The sequence below is a fragment of the Ranitomeya variabilis genome, chromosome 1, assembly GCF_051348905.1.
Source record: "Ranitomeya variabilis isolate aRanVar5 chromosome 1, aRanVar5.hap1, whole genome shotgun sequence".
Taxonomy (NCBI): Eukaryota; Metazoa; Chordata; class Amphibia; order Anura; family Dendrobatidae; genus Ranitomeya; species Ranitomeya variabilis.
In genome coordinates this window covers 313805924-313824739 of record NC_135232.1, presented here as the reverse complement: position 1 = coordinate 313824739, position 18816 = coordinate 313805924, and the positions used below count along the sequence as shown (strand labels likewise).

The window sequence follows — 18816 nt, the reverse complement described above, 5'->3', positions numbered from 1 at the left end:
TATGTGAGTACAGACCCTTTCCTGCCCTCACACCCCTTGTGGACCGGCGCTGTCGGCCTTCCCTTTGTGCTCACTGTTGGTAGCTCCCTACATGGATCGGGCCGATAAATTAGGCCATATATGGGCAGCTTTTAGCGTCTTTCTCCATGTGAAATCCTGTCATTTTGCCCAGTCTGTGGTTGTTGTTTTTTTCTTTCCTAGAGTATAACAAGCAGCTTCTGTGTTTGTAATAACAAAGACACACAAGAAAGGCTCCAACCCCTGATGCCTCAAGGTTTCCCACCTAGTAACTCCACAAGCCGTAACGGCTTTAGCTGGTGCATCCAGCAGGGGGCAGCATCAGTCACCACAGTATAGCAAGCGTGCCTATGTGGGAGTAACTGTAGGAGTAGGTGGTGACTGTTTTGTGGTCCATGCTTTGGCTTTTTGTATCTTTAAGCATTATGTGGCCATAGAACTGGTTGTGGACAATGTTAGTCTCCCTTTGAGCATTGTTCGACAATTGATGAGCACAATATTGCTGTACACCATACAACAATGTGGGCACCATGAGGCTCTTGGGCCTTGTTTAGCTGTTTGGGGCATTGCTCGGCGTGCTCTGGATAATGTGTGCAGAATGTTATCGGGGTCTATATGCCACCCCGGTGGTCCTGTGTGTGATATGCACGCTCACGACTAGATAGGCATGGTCTCTCAATGCCTGGCTAGGAGTGTGCAGATCGCTTACTTGTGGTCACATGACTAGACTAGTAATTTTAGACTGAACAAGCCCTTTAAGCTGGGACCTTATGTTGAGAAGAGCTTCTTTACTTTCATATTGCACCCTCGTTTTGCCAATAAAAGCCCCCGGTTCTATTGGGTAAATAAATGGCTGAGTCGGTGCCCGTGTGGTGAAGGTGCCGGCCATCATGACAGTACCATGTGGCTGCCTCCTCGGGTCTCCCCACTTACAGATACGTCCAACACTTGCATAAATAATATTTTTACATTACTTTATGACCATATTCCCATGTGCAAATAAACGCTGCTTATTCTCGGCTGTATTTTTTCTGCACCAAAAAAAACAAATGGCAATCTGCTCTGATTCGATTTTTATTTATTTTTTTGCTGCATTTTCCCATTTTTGGTGTTTTTCGTGCAGTTTTGAAGCAGTGTTACGTTAATTCATTAACTTTAGAATTCTGCACTTAGACCCGTAACTGTTATTTATGCTCGCCATTAAAACCTATAGGGAAAAACCTACACCCAAAATAATCCACATTGGACTCAAGTTTTCATGAAATCACATCCACTTTGTCTGAATTGTGATACTTAAAAGATTTCCTTCCCCAAAACTGCAGTTTACACTATGGGTGAACGTGGCCTTAATGGGGTTGTCCAGTCTTGGAACCAGAGTCTACAGTCATTCTATGTGGCCGCATCTAATGAATCGTGGCTGCGTGTGGTAGGCATGCTGTCACGATTCCACGTTACCGCCACAGGGAGAGGGTGGGCACATGATGTACAGACTTGTGGTCACATGCAGACTAGTCTCCTCACCGCAGACACAACTGGAGGGAAGCACTAGCCTAGTCGGTGGTGACTACATAACAAGTCACAATACCGCAGTATGGCACCGTGTCGTGGGTCAGTAGTCTGCAGTCACACGGAGCTTCTGAAGACTTATGGCCGCAGCCTGGACAATCCCTTCAAGGAGAACCTGTCATCGGTGCACAAAGCTGCGATACTCGGATCACACTCGACCATGATCGTGTAACACTACCGCTGAGGAATGCAATAGAGGCAGCGGAGGGGCCTGGCTGAGCCCACTGGGCCGGAGACCCTACCCACAGTTCCGCCACGAAGTGCTGAGGAAACCGAAATTCATCATGATGAGTAAACGAAGACCAGGCTGCAGCTTTTTACACTACGGTGTGTATTACATCACTATGTCAGCGCCATGCTGCCTGTGCCTTTAGTTTAACATGGATGATCCTGATGACAGGTTCTCTTTAAAGGTTTTCACCAAGTTTATGCTTCCTTCCGAGGAGCTGGATCCATAGCTGTAGGCACATGATGGGAGAGGGAGACAAGTGGCATCCTGACAGTGTGTATGGTGCACGTCCTGCCCCAGACAGAAAGCCCATTACACCCTATATGTATAGGCCATCCATAGTGCAGGGCCTGAGGGGCGGGGCCTGAGCAGCCTTCTCCCTAGCTCCGCCCCCTCAGTCCCAGCTGTCAGGACTGCGCTCTCAGGCTTGGTGACATGGCATCTCCCACCTGTCCCTGGGGGGCGCCAGTGAGGACCCTGCGGCTGGGAGGAGTCCCGGGTGCTGCTGACCCCATGAGGGCCGCGCTCAGTGAGTGACAGGATGAGAGTGTTTACAGGACTCGGCGGCTGCAGCGCTAGTATCGGGCATGGAGGCGTCACGCAGATTGACACCAAGAATCTGAGCCTGTCATTGGCTGTGGTCGATAAAGGTGCACAGCGATTGGCTGGAGGGAAAGCCTGGCTACTTAGATGATTTAGGAGATGTATGGCGGGATACTTACTTGACCGACACGTTTGTTCTGTGTGCTGATTGGCTGGCAGACAGGCTGCGCGCATCTATTGGCTGACTGTGTTGCTCCCTGACAAGCAATTGGCTAGTAGACTGGCGGGGCGGGGCCAGTTGAAGAGGCCCCGGGAGGTGTCTGCAGCTGTAGGGAGAGCAGCCGAGTGCGAGGTGCGGCGGGGGCCGGGGCGAGGTGATGGCTCCGTGCTGGTGAAGAGCTGGAGGGGAGCCGGGATGGCGCGGAGCCCCGGGGAGGGCAGCGTGTCGCCGTCTGCTAGTCTACGTGGAACCAGGGAGACCCTCAGTGACCCGGAACTGGAGTCTCTAGGATCGGACTCCGAAGTGAACGGCTTTACTGTGGAGAGGAGGACTGACAAGTACGGCTTCCTAATCAAGACCGAGGAGAACGGCGGCCGGTGAGTGTTGTGCTGCTCCGGGACGTGCTGAGCGGCTGCAGTGGGAATGAAGCCGGCGGGACCCTGCAGCCTCCGGGAGACGGCCGGTCTGCGCTCCGCCAGGCATACACTTCTATGGGCAGGTCAGAGGCGGGCCCGGTGACTGACAGCCCACAAGCGACTGACAGCCCCAATAATCTGCTCTAGGGTCCTATCCAGTAACAGCCAGGTGCTCAGCTGGAATGGAATGGCCCGGGTGTCGTAGAGGCTGACCCTCGGATAGAGCGGTGTTCAGACATGAGCGGATACTGGTCACCAAGGAGCCCAATCTGCCCCCTTGTGTTATGCCAGGAACCATCTTCTTCCATGCTCCGGTTCAGTGACTGGCACAGGCCCCCATCCCGGCTCCATGGGGTGCTCGGTGGGCAGCGGGCTTCTCCCTAGGGCCGGTGCTATACAGATCCTACAGGATTAGTCTGATGGCTCTCACGTCAATACCCGGCACTGCTATGTGTGAGTATGAGCCCATATGGGAAGGGTAGAGCGCTCATTTCCCTCTGGAAGCCCCATAATGCTTCTGTGGAGATATCTGGCCCATGGTCCTATAATGTGACAGGCGGCGGCCATATAATAATAATAATTTTATTTATATAGCGCCAACATATTCCGCAGCGCTTTACAACTTATAGAGGGGACTTGTACAGACAATAGACATTACAGCATAACAGAAATCACAGTTCAAAACAGATACCAGGAGGAATGAGGGCCCTGCTCGCAAGCTTACAAACTATGAGGAAAAGGGGAGACACGAGAGGTGGATGGTAACAATTGCTTTAGTTATTTGGACCAGCCATATACCGGTCCTATAATGTGACAGGCGGCGGCGGCCATATACCGGTCCTATAATGTGACAGGTGGCGGCGGCCATATACCGGTCCTATAATGTGACAGGAGGCGGCGGCCATATACCGGTCCTATAATGTGACAGGCGGCAGCGGTGGCCATATACCGGTCCTATAATGTGACAGGCAGGCGGCGGTGGCCATATACCGGTCCTATAATGTGACAGGTGGCGGCGGCCATATACCGGTCCTATAATGTGACAGGAGGCGGCGGCCATATACCGGTCCTATAATGTGACAGGCGGCGGCGGCCATATACCGGTCCTATAATGTGACAGGCAGGCGGCGGTGGCCATATACCGGTCCTATAATGTGACAGGCAGGCGGCGGTGGCCATATACCGGTCCTATAATGTGACAGGCAGGCGGCGGCGGCCATATACCGGTCCTATAATGTGACAGGAGGCGGCGGCCATATACCGGTCCTATAATGTGACAGGCGGCGGCCATATAACGGTCCTATAACGTGACCGGCGGCGGCGGCCGCCATATACTGGTCCTATAATGTGACAGGCGGCGGCGGCCGCCATATACCGGTCCTATAATGTGACAGGCGGCGGCGGCGGCCATATACCGGTCCTATAATGTGACAGGTGCACCCAGGAAATCTTACATGAATATGTGCGAGATCTGATTTGTGACTTAGGAGAATTAACACTACAATAGCTTTCCCACTCTACCACGTAATGAGTGTTTTATGCAGTTTTTACCCCTTTGTAGTTAGTAGGAGACAGCATTCACCATCCTAGACCCTTTTATGGCTTTTCTCCCATGAGAGGCCATTCCCCCCCCCCCCATAATTCTACCTCGTACCGTTCCTACGTTATTCCTCCTAGATTCTTTAAAGGTATGGTCCCAGCTAAAATGAAGTCTGCAATTCTCCTGTATTCCCCATCCGGTTGGGCAGCCAAGTGACCACATATGCGATGTGTACACTGTCAGTCACATGCCGACTAGTCTGATGCAGCTCAGGAGTCTAGTTGGCACATGGCCGCGTATATATGCAGTCACATCAGCAGCACCCAACCACATGGGGAATCTGTGCATACTGACTGCAGACTTGGCTTCTAAGGGTCTGTTTACACCAACCAACCGGCGACACGCTACAACCGCCGATCGGTAAACTTTTACAGATCAGTAGTCATTTGCCTGTTTACACGGGCAGATGATGCGCACGGAGCAGTCTATACTAGAGGCTGCCATATTTCTCGGCAGTGAAAGTGCGGTTTACACAGGATAATGCATCACCTTGGATGATGATTTTTGTTGTTGTTGCGCAAAAGATCATTTCACCTGATGAATAAGCGCTTTGCTCATTCATCGGGTGATCGACAGCCTGTTTACACAGCAATATGAGCATTTTTAACAATGTTCGTTAGTGATTATTTTGCAGTTAAATGCCCATCTAATCTTGTTAACCCCTTAAATAAACAGAGTAGGGGAATGGTAACACCCAGATGTCCAGCAGGGTCTGATATTGGACAGTAGGGGCACCCTGAACGGGTAACTCCCAGTTGTCAATTTCATTTATACATTTCTAGGAACGGCATGTTACAGAAGATGCTCCAGGCTTATTATGTATGGCAAATACAAATCTGTCTAACACGGACATGTCTGGAGACCTCGGCGGTCCTCTTTACGTAGGCTGTGTGACTCGCATACTTTACAAGGCGCATCATGCAGTTTAGGGTCATGTGACTGAGAGTGCAATACCAAACGTATTATTTGCGACTGGCCTCAAGCCATTAACCCCATCTGTTTTGTGAGGTCTCTTCATACAATGCCAGTGACGCATGTGATACGTGAAGCAGCCGGTAACGAGTAGATTGTGTTACATTTCATCCCCAGCTTATTGACTTTAGTAAATACTACAGAATCTTAGTTTTCGAGAGTGAACATTAATGGACGATCGCCATACCCAAGCCGCTCTGAGCCAATTGATTGATCTCCTTACAAGTAATGTTATGTAATGCCAGAGAGGTCAGAGACATAAATCCAAAGAACATTTTTTTTTTGCACAATTTAGGTTACTTAAAATGAATCAAATCCTTCTTCTGAAAAATATATCTGAAAGTGATGAATACAGTGATTCTCCCTAGCTAGTGAGTATTTAGTCATCCTTCTTTTTAGATGTTGTGTGACCGAGCTTGGCAGATCTTAGGTAGCCAGTTATATAAATGCCTGCCTACAAGCACGGTAATCTGAAAACATGAATGTGATGCATTCCCTTCTTCCCTTAGGTCTGAGTGGTATATTGGTACAGGTCAGCAACACGCAGGGGTCCTACCTCTCCACTTCCTTGTTCTGCAGGTCCATGCTGGCCCCAGTGGTCAGACCTTCACCAGCACCCTGAAGTGTCATGTCCAGTTACGTCAGATAAGTAATTTGGCTGGAATGGTCTGTACAAACTAATGCTAGAAAAGACTACACTGCTACATTGCAACTAATGATTGTGACCGCATAGCCATCCGCACATGGTAGAAATCAAACCATGCTGGATTTGTGCACGTTCTTGACCTTTATGATCATGATGTCGCTCATCCACAGTACCGTTCCTTCCAAACTTTAACTTGCAAATTGTGCTGACCGGTTCTCTTTAAAGTAAAGGCATGGGCATAATGGCACTGTTATGCAGCTTCAATAGATACTTTAGTGAAGAAATCCGCATGGTGGTTGTTCTTTATTCAGCATTTGAAATTTGACTGTAAGGGTATGTGCACAAGTTGCAGATTAGCCTCTGGAATTTTCTGTGCGGATTCTGCATCTCTTGGCAGAAAACGCAGGTGTGAATTTGATGCATTTTTCTTGCAGATTTTGTGCGGTTTTCCTGCGGATTTCATGTGTCTTTACCCTTGCAGATTTCTATTATGGAATGGGTGCAGAAATGCTGCAGATCTGCACAAAGAAGTGACATGGTCCTTTTTTGAATCTGCTGCGTTTTCCGTGCAGATTTTTCCGCACCATTAGCACAGCGGTTTTGTTTTTTTTTGCCATTGATTTACATTGTACTGTAAATCACTTGCAGATCTGCAGCGTTTCTGCGCAGAAAAAAACGCAGCAGGTCTGCAGGAAATCTGCAACGTGTGCACATAGCCTAATAAGCTTTTGTTTGTTGTATAGAAGCAGGACTTGGGTAGGGTGTCTGGTTCTGCCTCCTATTTGAAAGCATTTGCCCTTCTGTATGAAGCCTTTCACAGATTGGTCTCCTGACCGTCTTCAGTAAAATCTTGGTGGCGCACAGAGCTGTGGAGTTGGTAAGCCAAACCTCCTGACTCCTCAATTTCCCCGACTCCACAGTATTGGCTCACTACTGAGCATGTACATAAAGTGTAGCACAGATTCATCTCCCCTAAACCTCCAACTCCACAGCACTGGTCACTACTGAGCATGTACATAAAGCGCAGCACAGATTCATCTCACCTAAACCTCCTACTCCACAGCACTGCCTCACTACTGAGCATGTACATAAAGTGCAGCACAGATTCATCTCACCTAAACCTCCTACTCCATAGCACTGGTCACTACTGAGCATGTATATAAAGTACTGAACAGATTCATCTCACCTAAACCTCCTACTCCATAGCACTGGTCACTACTGAGCATGTACATAAAGTGCAGCACAGATTCATGTCACCTAGAAGCCAAGATCCTTAGTTCAGGAACAGAATAGACATTTATAGGACATTTCATTACTTTCCCAAATTATGAAAACCTCTACAGCACATCCTACACTGAACTACTGAACCCAATGTATTATATATTTTAGGAATGGTTTCATTTTATACCAACACCACAAAAATGGACTCTGGCTCCACAGCCCTGCAGGTTGACATCGCAGCTCAATGATGAGTAGAGATCAACATGACAGGTTCTCTTTAACATAATTGGCTCTATAGGAAAAAAAACATGTAATCATTGACATGTAAGTTACTAGGGATGACCATTCAGAAAATGGGCAGAGAATGAAATGTTGTTGTGATTCCCTTACTACAGAAGCTCTAGGTATGATTTTTTTTTCTAGTTCAGGTTATTAGTCGTGTTCCTCTGCTGTTTCCTGTTATGGGTTTATTGGTCACTCGTAAGTCATGTACTTGATGTTCACCTCCCTCTTGCTGTTGTGCATTGTGATGCCAAAGGCCCTCATACCCATTAGACAAATGTCAGCTAAACCCGCCAATATCGTAAGGTTCGGCCGATGGTCTAATATGTATGGAGGTGCCGGCTGACTCGAATTTTTGGAAGAGATGGTCACATTGTTTTCTCTGAGACAATATGGCATGTTGCAAGGACATGCCACCACATTGGTTGGCTCTGAATTTCAAGATCCCCACCCAACGGTAGAGCGCGATGTCTCTTCGGCAGTTATCCTGATCACCACTCCTCCCAGCTATTTGACATGGGGGAACTGTATCATGGCCTAATTGAAGTGAATTAGTTGTACAGTCTCTTCTTTCTTGGAATTAGCCGCCTTTCTAGCTGTCGGACTTCAGATTAGGAAGCGATGGCATATACTAGTGATGCCTACACTACTGGGGGAATTCTTTTCATGTTTCTTTACGCATATGCCACTCTTTATTTATTTATTTATTTATTTTATTTTTTACCCTTTTATCTGAACTTTTGTACCATCCAAACACACACTGTTTGTACATAATAACTTTTCCCTTTAGTTCCTCTTTAGCAAACATCCTGTTTCCACTCTAAAATACAGAACAGCTAGTGGAAGAAAGCCCATGTTCTGCCCTATATGCTGGAAAGTAACCTGTGGAGGCCATGTATTTGTGTGAGCAGAATCTGCAAGGCCATTGTGTTATTGAGTACAGACTGGCATCGGCTCGGTGTACATTGGCAGACTTCACATTCATAACAAGGGAACGGCATTTAGGGATTTTTGTAACTCTCGTCTTCCAGTTTCATAAAATAGTATAAACAAAGGGAGACCTACAGGAAAAGAGACCAAAGGACAAAGGATTTTACATTTTGTTTAAAAATCCCTGCCCCTTGGAAACCACATGTTTAATGCGTGTGTATGTGATGGAAAGGGCATCTGCAGGGTTTCAGCCTGTTGGTGAAATGTGAATGTCTCCTTCTCTGACAGATCTGGACAGTAAGGAAGAAGTCAAACACAAAGGGCCCGTCATCATTTGATATGTGAGATGGGGGGGTAAAGTCCATTTTCATTTTTGCCTTGTTCTGTTTGCCTTTTTTTATGCTGAATTCTTCAAAAATGGTTCATACAGTTTGAATTTTACACAACATCAAAATTAGTCTTTTTATTTTTTTATCGTCTTTCCTTTTTTGTGACTTCTAGGGCAAAAAGTCTCTCCTTTCGGGAAACACAATATGCCAAGATTTCTGGTGTACATAAAATAAATATAGCAACTTTTCAAATAGTTGCAAATATCTCACAACTCTCTAATCTCCACCCATAGTGACGAACGGAAAAACAGACTAACGCACTAAAACTACATTTATATTAAAAAAAAAGTGCAAATTACAGTATATGGCACAAATGCCATAATGAACCAGGCCCAAAGTGTATACGAAAGTGGCCTATCATTGTTATATCATGGTAGAACACCCATTTATATCACAGTACCATCTTTCCTGTTAGGGCCTGTGCACACATCAGTGTTTCTATGCCTAAACCAGAAGTGGAATTGATAGAGAAAAACTATAAGGAAGCACTCCCATCAAAGTTTTTATTGTCTTAAAGTCTTGCAGTCATCATATTATAGAGCACTGTGTACTTACAATTGCTCATTTTCCCTTTTCTACCCAGTTAATTCTTCTCTTATCTCAGCTCTATGTAAAAACAAAGTATGTCCCTGCAGAAATAATTCCCCTGTTCTCTCCTCCTGCCCCAGCTGCTCCTTCCTGCCAGGGACTTTTGCAGTGACCTATGAGTCATACAGGGAAAATTGACCTCCTGTTTGTACATAGAGCTTGGAAGGATTAAGCTAGTCTGTTTTGAATGGAAAAGAGAAGAATTAATTGGTTAGAAAGGAAAAATGAGCAATTGTAAGTACACAGTGCTATATAGAGTGGTGATTGCAATATATTAAGAGGATTCAGATTTTGATGGGAGCTCTTATTTAAAGACTGACGCCTGTTTGATGTTTTGGAGACACTCCTGGTTTTGGCATAAAATACCGATGTGTGAATAAATCCTAATTGGGATGTTGGGAACTGCTTTTGTGGCGTTCTCGGCCTCCTGCATCATACTTGCTGCAGATGACAGATATGGATGTTCATGGATTATTCCCTGAATGAGAGAAGTCTTGCTATTTTAGTTCCGTCAGTCATCGCGTGGCTCCAATCTGTGACTATGAATACTGTATTAAACCTTGATGTGTTGATTATTGTCGTTCCATGGTTTCACCAGTGGATGAGCACCCAATACCTGGTTATATGTCATTACCCCTCTCCAGCTTCTGTCCTTCCTACATACACTGAGGACTCCAGGTTCTTCTAGGAGCACTGTATAGAACGGCTGTGCTACAGCCGGGTCCCTCAACACTTTTCTGCTTCATGGTTAAAGATTTTCATTCTACGCAGTATTTTCCATTCTTGTCATTAAGGACGTCCAGACTGCTAGACAAACATATGGGTGGGCTCCTGGTATTTTCCAACTTATGTGCCTCACTGATTCCTTCTTGCTCCAGTCTATTGGTGTCTTAGACTTTTTATCCTCTGTTAAGGTTTATTTTTCCAGAAATGTTGTAGTTCCTGGTGCTGGTTCCAATGTACAGATAAAAATGCAAGTTAAGGTGTAAGATTGTCATGTTTAGGACATGGCTTTTTATCATTACAGTATTCTATGTGAAATGTTCTAGTAAGTATGGAAGATATGTTGCCCTGTGTCCGCATGCAACAAGTAGAAAGGCTTCTACAAAGTACTAAAACTATGACCTGCAAAAAAAAAAACAAACCTGTACTCTTCTTACCAAATTTCTGCTGCTTCCCTTGTTCCTGTCCCATCTTTGCTGGAGGCCAGTAGGTATAAAGAGTATATCGCATAAAAATCCTCAGCACTATAATTTGATTTCAGATTTTTACTCCCCTCATTGAAGTTGATGAGGAAAGTCCTCAAAAAATCCATGCTCTTTCTGCAAAAAAAACCAACAAAATGTACATGTTGCCGACTGTAAGGCCATGTTCACACCTTGAGTATTTGGTGAGGGTTTTTTTTTTTTTTTTTTTTTTTTTTTTACACCTCCCTCACCAGGAGCGGGTGAAAAATACAGAAGTGGTGACGTGTTTCTATTATACTTTTCCTCTGTTCCACTCTTGGTTTTGTCTTACAAATACTGAGGTAAAAAACTCACCAAATAGTCAATTCAATTTTTGCATGTAAAAATCCCACAAGCTGTGGATGAGATTTATTGAAATCTCAGCACAGCCCTCCGAATGTATATTCCACGACACATCCACCGCATTTCCATCTCAGGTGATCTTTATTCAGTGAGCTCATGGTTCAACCTTCCAATACAAATTGATTTAATTGGTGCAGAAGTGAAATTCTGCCCTATTGTACGTGGAGTGGGTTAAAAAAATTAGAAATGTTTGACCTGAAGAATGGACCGGTCACTTCTGTTAGTCGCTTCATGACTTTTGAGACTGTAGTGGAGAAAGTCAATCTGATATAGCAGTGCATATGTTTATTGTGTCTGTGCTTTTTCAGTTCTCAGAATCTGCCTGAGAAAGGTGCTGTGTGCAAATACCCTTCTAAGTGTTCCTTTACTGCATCTGGAGTGATGCCACTATTGGCTTGAAAGAAAGGAAATATTCCAACATCTGAATGTGCATTGTAAGGCACAAATGGGCAGACATTGCTTCTACAGCCCATCATAGGTTGACGGGGGTTTCAGAGCTTGCCACCCCTCTACAGGACCGGACCTAAGTGTTTGAGTGGGAACAAGTTCTCCAAGTCGCCTGTGTGAATTGAGCGGTAATGTGCATGCGTTACCTCTTTTACATTCACTGCTTGAGGGAGCAGGTTACAGCACTCAGCAATTTATCAGACCTATAAATAATGATGGCAGCCTGCATGAATTCCTCCATTAAAATGTAGGACACCGTTTCTTGTGACCAATGATAATCCAAGTGGTCAGGCACTTCCTACCTATCCTGTGATTAGGATAAAGTTTGAATATGGGACAATCCCTTTAATGTAATCCGTTGCTGTTTTATATTGAGGAAGTTGAATGATTTTCCCCATAGACTTTGGTATGAAGTGTTTTCTACAACGCTGCCATGCTTTGTGATACAGGTAGCAGTCTGCTGTGGTTTGGTGACTACATGTAGGTATAAGTCCGAGAGCTGGGTCATCAAGAAGGAAGCACAGAGGAAACATCTGGATGAAGAACCTCACCCTTATGTACCAATGTTAGGCTGTGATTAAAGTGTCCAAATATCTGACATGTTTTGGATGTTTTCATTTTGGCAGAGAAGTAGTTTTGTACGGTGAGTGCCAATAGTTCTGGAACGCTGCTCTCCTAGGTGATAAAACACAAACACTACTGATTCTACATTTATTCATAGGCGGACAAGCATCGGTGAAATATGAACGTGAATGTGATGTCAGAAAGTATGGGTATGATACTGTAGATGTCTCAGACTTTCCCAACAGGGGCGTGGAGTCAGTTGGTGTCCATTTTGGTAAAGTCGGAGTTGGTGTAAAATGGACAGGCTCCTAAAATATATACTAAATTAGGTTCAGTGCGGAATGTCCTATAAATATCTGCTCTGTTCCTGATCTAACTATCTCTGCTTTTAGGTGAGATGAATCTGTGCTGCACTTTATGTACATGCTCAGTAGTGACCAGTGCTGTGGAGTAGTAGGAGGTTTAGGTGAGATGAATCTGTGCTGCACTTTATGTACATGCTCAGTAGTGACCAGTGCTGTGGAGTCGGAGGTTTAGATGAGATGAATCTGTGCTGCTCTTTATGTACATGCTCAGTAGTGACCAGTGCTGTGGAGTAGTAGGAGGTTTAGGTGAGATGAATCTGTGCTGCACTTTATGTATATGCTGAGTAGTGACCAGTGCTGTGGAGTAGGAGGTTTAGGTGAGATGAATCTGTGCTACACTTTATGTACATGCTCAGTAGTGACCAGTGCTGTGGAGTAGTAGGAGGTTTAGGTGAGATGAATCTGTGCTGCACTTTATGTATATGCTGAGTAGTGACCAGTGCTGTGGGGTCGGAGGTTTAGGTGAGATGAATCTGTGCTGCTCTTTATGTACATGCTCAGTAGTGACCAGTGCTGTGGAGTAGTAGGAGGTTTAGGTGAGATGAATCTGTGCTGCTCTTTATGTACATGCTCAGTAGTGACCAGTGCTGTGGAGTCGGAGGTTTAGGTGAGATGAATCTGTGCTGCTCTTTATGTACATGCTCAGTAGTAACCAGTGCTGTGGAGTCGGAGGTTTATGAGAGATGAATCTGTGCTGCACTTTATGTACATGCTCAGTATTGAGGCAGTCCTGAGGAGTTGGAAGTCAGGGAAATCGCACAGTCGGGGTTGGTGGTTTGGCTTACAGACTCCACAGCCAGGCTTCCCAGAAGACTGCTAGTTCTTCAGTCACCCCATAATATAAATATCTAGAGATCAGTAGATTGGATTTGTCCTACAATATGTAGGAGGGTTTTTTTTAGTTTTTTTTTTATTTAATTTTTTTATTCTAATGCATTATTTGAAAAAACATATTTAAAAAAAGAATTGTTAAACGTGAGTTGTATGATGTGGAGACCTCTCTTGCACAGATGTTTGTAAGTTTTGCAGAATGTTTTATTTCTCTATTCCTGCAGTCAAGGACTATAATGTTAGTGTAAGTGTATGGACTTTTGAGCATTAGGATTTTAAGTCCTCTGTAAATGGGGCTGTCATGTCCTTTTTAAAATATTGCCACTGTTTTTATAGGATTCTCGTGTTTTTTTTTGTTGTTGTTTTTTTCTGTATATTTTACTTTATTAAAAAAAAAAAATCAGCATGTGATTGTATGTTTGTCTGTCTTAGGCATCATGGTGGACTGCTCTTTGTCCTCCATGAGCTCCGAATCATGACAGGAGATATGGCCCCAGGCGAAATCTTGGGAGGTGAGGTTTGAGTTGGCATCCAGCATGTGGAGACCTCAGCCCGAGGCCCAATCTGCTAGGATTGGATGAAGCTCAAGGAATATTTAAAGGTCTTGGCTGCTTTTTATCTTACTTTCGCAAGTGTGTTGCTGACCTCATCCTCCCATTGTCCATCAGCGTCCATCAGCCTCCCTCAGTTGCAAAATACTCATGGGAAAGCTGTAGGTTTTTTTTTTGTTTTTGTTTTTCTGGAGGCGGGGGGTGGTTTTGTTTTTTGAATGGAAGAGGTTGAATGATTTTTACCATTGACTTCAGCAGAAGCTTTTCCTCTTTGCTGTTTCCAGTAGGGCACAATGGTTAAGTCATGCCCCGTCAGATCATAACCCACCAAAGTAGAAAAGATGAGCAGGTAATTAACTCCTGTGACCTCCAGAGGATTTCTGCAAAACTTTACAACATGCAGAAAATCTTTCAGTTTATGGACCTGATTCATCAGTCTTTACATCCATAAACTGGTGTAGAAAAATCTGAATAGTCTTAATTTTTGTACAACTCCATTTCTGAGGAAATATTTTGAGACGTTAGATGTTTTTATACTAGTTTGAAGCAGCGTCACCAAAATAGGCATAGCCTGGGAGCAGCTGTCCATGCCCCCCACCTGTCGGAGTCGGCAAAAGTGCCTGCTTTTCTTACGCCAGAAAACTGTATTCCACTCCAAGACTGAAGTGACATTTCTGGTGAGGAGGCGCACAATACTTAGATTTTCTAAATTCATTAAGAGGCTTCTGCCTCTTAACAAATTTTGCACATTTTACTCCTGCATGTCCCTTGGTAAAATTGGTGTACGAAACTCAAGTTTTAATTATCAGGGCCTAAGCTTTTGTTGAATGCATCTCTAAATCATTAAGAATTTGAGGCTGTCGCTTGGCAACTCGGAGCTTCAACTCCTTCCATAAATTTTCTATGTGATTAAGGTCTGGAGACTGGCTAGGCCACTCCATGACCTTAATGTGCTTCTTTTTCAGCCACTTCTTTGTGGCCTTGGCTGTATGTTTTGGGTGGTTGTCTTGCTGGAAGACCCAGCCACGACCCATTTTTAATGTCCTGACAGAGGGAAGGAGGTTGTCACTCAGGATTTTACGGTACATGGCTCCATCCATTCTCCCATTGATGCGGTGAAGTAGTCTTGTGCCCTTAGCCGAGAAACACCCTCAAAACATAATGTTTCCACCTGCATGCTTGACAGTGTTCTTTGGGTCATAGGCAACATTTCGCTTCCTCCAGACACAGCGAGTTGAGTTGATGCCAAAGACCTCAATTTTTGTCTCATCTGACCACAGCCCTTTCTCCCAATCACTCACAGAATCATCCAGGTGTTCATTGGCAAATTTCAGACAGGCCTGCACGTGTGTCTTCTTGAGCAGGGAGACGTTGCGGACACTGCAGGATTTGAAACCTTTAGGCTATGTGCACACGTTCAGGAATTTTCACGTTTTTTTTCGCTATAAAAACGCGGATAAAAACCCCACATACATTAAGCATCCTATTATTAGAATGCATTCCGCATTTTTTGTGCACATGCTGCTTTTTTTTCCACGGCGGAATCGCATTCCGGAAAAAACGCAGCATGTTCATTCCTTGTGCGGGATCGCGGGGATTCCGCACACATAGGAATGCATTGATCCACTTACCGTATTTTCCGGCGTATAAGACGACTGGGCGTATAAGACGACCCCCCAACTTTACCAGTTAAAAAATAAAATCTTCTTAAAAGTCGGGGGTCTTCTTATACACCCTATGTCGTCTTATAGGGCCGGTGAATATGTGCCTTTTGGGGGGGGGGGGGAGTGATCCTGATGAGGACGAGGGGGCGTCTCACAGGAAAGTGAGTATCCCCCATTACCTTATCATAGCGCTGCAGCGTGGGGTCTCTGTGCTGGGAGCGGCGGCTGCTGTGCTGTGCTGTGCTGTGCTGTGCTGTGGCGGCTCCTCTTCTGCAGTGTGGGGCCTCTGGTGCTGTGGGGCGGTGGCGGCGGCGTATCTTCATACAGTCGGGGCTCCTCCGGCATCTCAAAGACTGGAAGCCCCGCCGGCAACTCCATGGGTACAATGCGGTCAGGTGGCCTCCGGGAAAATGGCCGCTGCTCAGATTCAGATCTCGTCCCGAGATCTCGGGAGACGAGATCTGAATCTGAGCAGTGGCCATTTTCCCGGAGGCAGCTCAATAGGTGCGATGCGGTGGCCCGGCCGCTGGGGGCTGCGCATGCTCAGATTCAGATCTCAACGAGATCTGAATCTAAGCAGCGGCCATTTTCCCGGAGGCCAGCGCATTGTACCGATGGAGTTGCCGGCGGGGCTTCCAGGCTGAGATGCCGGAGGAGCCCCGACTGCATGAAGATACGCCGCCGCCGCCACCGCCCCACAGGCCCCACACTGCAGAAGAGGAGCCGCCACAGCACAGCAGCCGCCGCCGCTCCCAGCACAGAGACCCCACGCTGCAGCGCTATGATAAGGTAATGGGGGATACTCACTTTTCTGTGAGACGCCCCCTCGTCGTCATCAGGATCACTCCCCCCCCCACCCACCATATACACCCGGCGTACAAGGCGATTCCCGGCGTACAAGACGACCCCCGACTTTTAAGAAGATTTTCAGGGGTTAAAAAGTCGTCTTGTACGCCGGAAAATACGGTACTTCCCGCATGTGGCTATGCCCACCATGCGGGAAGTAAGCGGATCATGTGCGGTTGGTACCCAGGGTGCAGGAGAGGAGACTCTCCTCCAGGCCCTGGGAACCAAATAATTGTTAAAAAAAAAAAGAATTATAATAAAAAATTATGATATTCTCACCTTCCGGCGTACTCGGCAGTCTTCCCGCTATTCCAAAGCACCCGTTCCCAGTAATGCCTCGTGGCAATGACCCCAGATGACGTAGCGGTCTCGCGAGACCGCTACGTCATCACAGGTCATTCTCGCAATGTATTACTGGGAACGGGAGCATCGTGAGGACTAGGAAGACTGCCGGGGACGCCGGAAGGTGAGAATGGTTGGTAGGGATCAAATACTTATTTCTCACTGCAAAATGCAAATATATGTATATAATTTATACAATGTGATTTTCTGGATTTTATTTTTGATATTCTCTCTTTCAATGTTAAAATTACCCTACCCTTAAAATTATACACTGTTCATGTCTTTGTCAGTGGGCAAACTTACAAAATCAGCAAGGGATCAAATAATTATTTCCCCCACTGTACATGGTAATAAGTCTGGAACACTTCTACATAGCCAAGTGATTCTTTAAATGTTGTTTGTTTTTTTTGTTGTTGTTTTTTTGTGACACTGGTAAGGGGGAGCAATGTCTTTCTCTTTTCCAGAGCTGTTGTGCTACCAGCAAGATGGGTTGAAGTTGTTTTTTTTTGTTTGTTTGTTTGTTTTTCATTTTGGGGTATAGAACGTTAACTGTGCTGTCAGTTTTTCACAAACTGTTAAGGCTCATTCAGACTTCTGTGCACGTCGGTCCAAGATCGGATCACGCACACAGTCTGGACACTGGTCTCCCTGCCGAACCTGACGGCTTCATGTATTTCTGTGAGGCATTGTGGTCTGATCTCGGACCGACGTGTCATCTGAATGAGCCTGAAGATAGAAGCTTGAAAAACCATCATCAGTTTTTGTTTTTTGCTCAGTGAAAAGCTGATGAAACGTGAACAAATTTATAAAAAAAAAAAAATAATCAAATTTTACAAAACTGTAAAAAAAAAAAATTGCAAAGTTTCAAACTTTGAATGATTATCCCTTTTAATCCAGATACTTATCCCATAGCAAAACATTAGTAAATAACATGTCCCACATCTCTGCTTTATATCAGCACCATTTGTAAAATGTTATTTCATTTTGTTAGCATTTTAGGAAATTTAAAAATGTAGCAGCAATTTTTCCTTTTTCCAAAGATACTTACCGTATATACTCGAGTATAAGCCGAGATTTTCAGCCCAAATTTTTGGGCTGAAAGTGCCCCCTCGGCTTATACTCGAGTCACGGTCGGCGGGTGAGGGGGAGAGGGCGCTGAGGCATACTTACCTGCTTCCGGGGCTCCTGGCGCTCCCCCTGCCCGTCCCACGGTCTTCGGTGCCGCAGCTCTTCCCCTGTTCAGCGGTCACATGGGATCGCTCATTAGAGAAATGAATAGGCTGCTCCACCTCCATAGGGGCGGAGCCACATAATTCATTTCTCTAATCAGCGGTGCCGGTGACCGCTGACAGAGGAAGAGGCTGCAGCACCGAAGACCAGCTGTCCGGGGGAAGGAGCGGGATGCCGGGAGCAGGTAAGTATTACATATTTACCTTCCCTCGTTCCACCCGCCGGGCGCCGTTCAGGTCAGAGGGTGCAATGACGCATATAGTGTGCGCGCCGCCCTCTGCCTGATCAGTCAGTGCGGAGAGATGCCAGGACCGGACGCTGAGGAGCTGCAAGCAGCAAGAGAGGTGAGTATGTGTTTTGTTTTTTTTTATTGCAGCAGCAATGGCACAGCTTTATGTGAAGTATCTATGGGGCAACGGTGCAGAGCACTATATATAAGGCACAGCTTTATGTGGAGCATCTATGGGGCAACGGTGCAGAGCACTATATATAAGGCACAGCTTTATGTGGAGCATCTATGGTGCCATAATCAAAGGTGCAGAGCATTGTATATGGCACAGCTATCTATGGGGCCATAATCAAAGGTGCAGAGCATTATATATGGCACAGCTATCTATGGGGCCATAATCAAAGGTGCAGAGCATTATATATGGCACAGCTATCTATGGGGCCATAATCAAAGGTGCAGAGCATTGTATATGGCACAGCTATCTATGGAGCCATAATCAAAGGTGCAGAGCATTGTATATGGCACAGCTATCTATGGG

General features: G+C 45.6%; 1 protein-coding gene across 1 annotated transcript in view; it reads left to right on the top strand.

Annotated features, from left to right (window-relative positions):
- The first annotated feature begins 2636 nt into the window (after nucleotides 1-2636).
- TBC1D10A (TBC1 domain family member 10A) overlaps nucleotides 2637-18816 on the top strand; it is a 91027-nt gene continuing 74847 nt past the window's right edge. Inside the window, exon 1 of the mRNA XM_077297141.1 lies at nucleotides 2637-2953. Coding sequence (XP_077153256.1) covers nucleotides 2772-2953 — 182 coding nt within the window. The 5' untranslated portion in view covers nucleotides 2637-2771. The remainder of the gene's footprint in view (nucleotides 2954-18816) is intronic.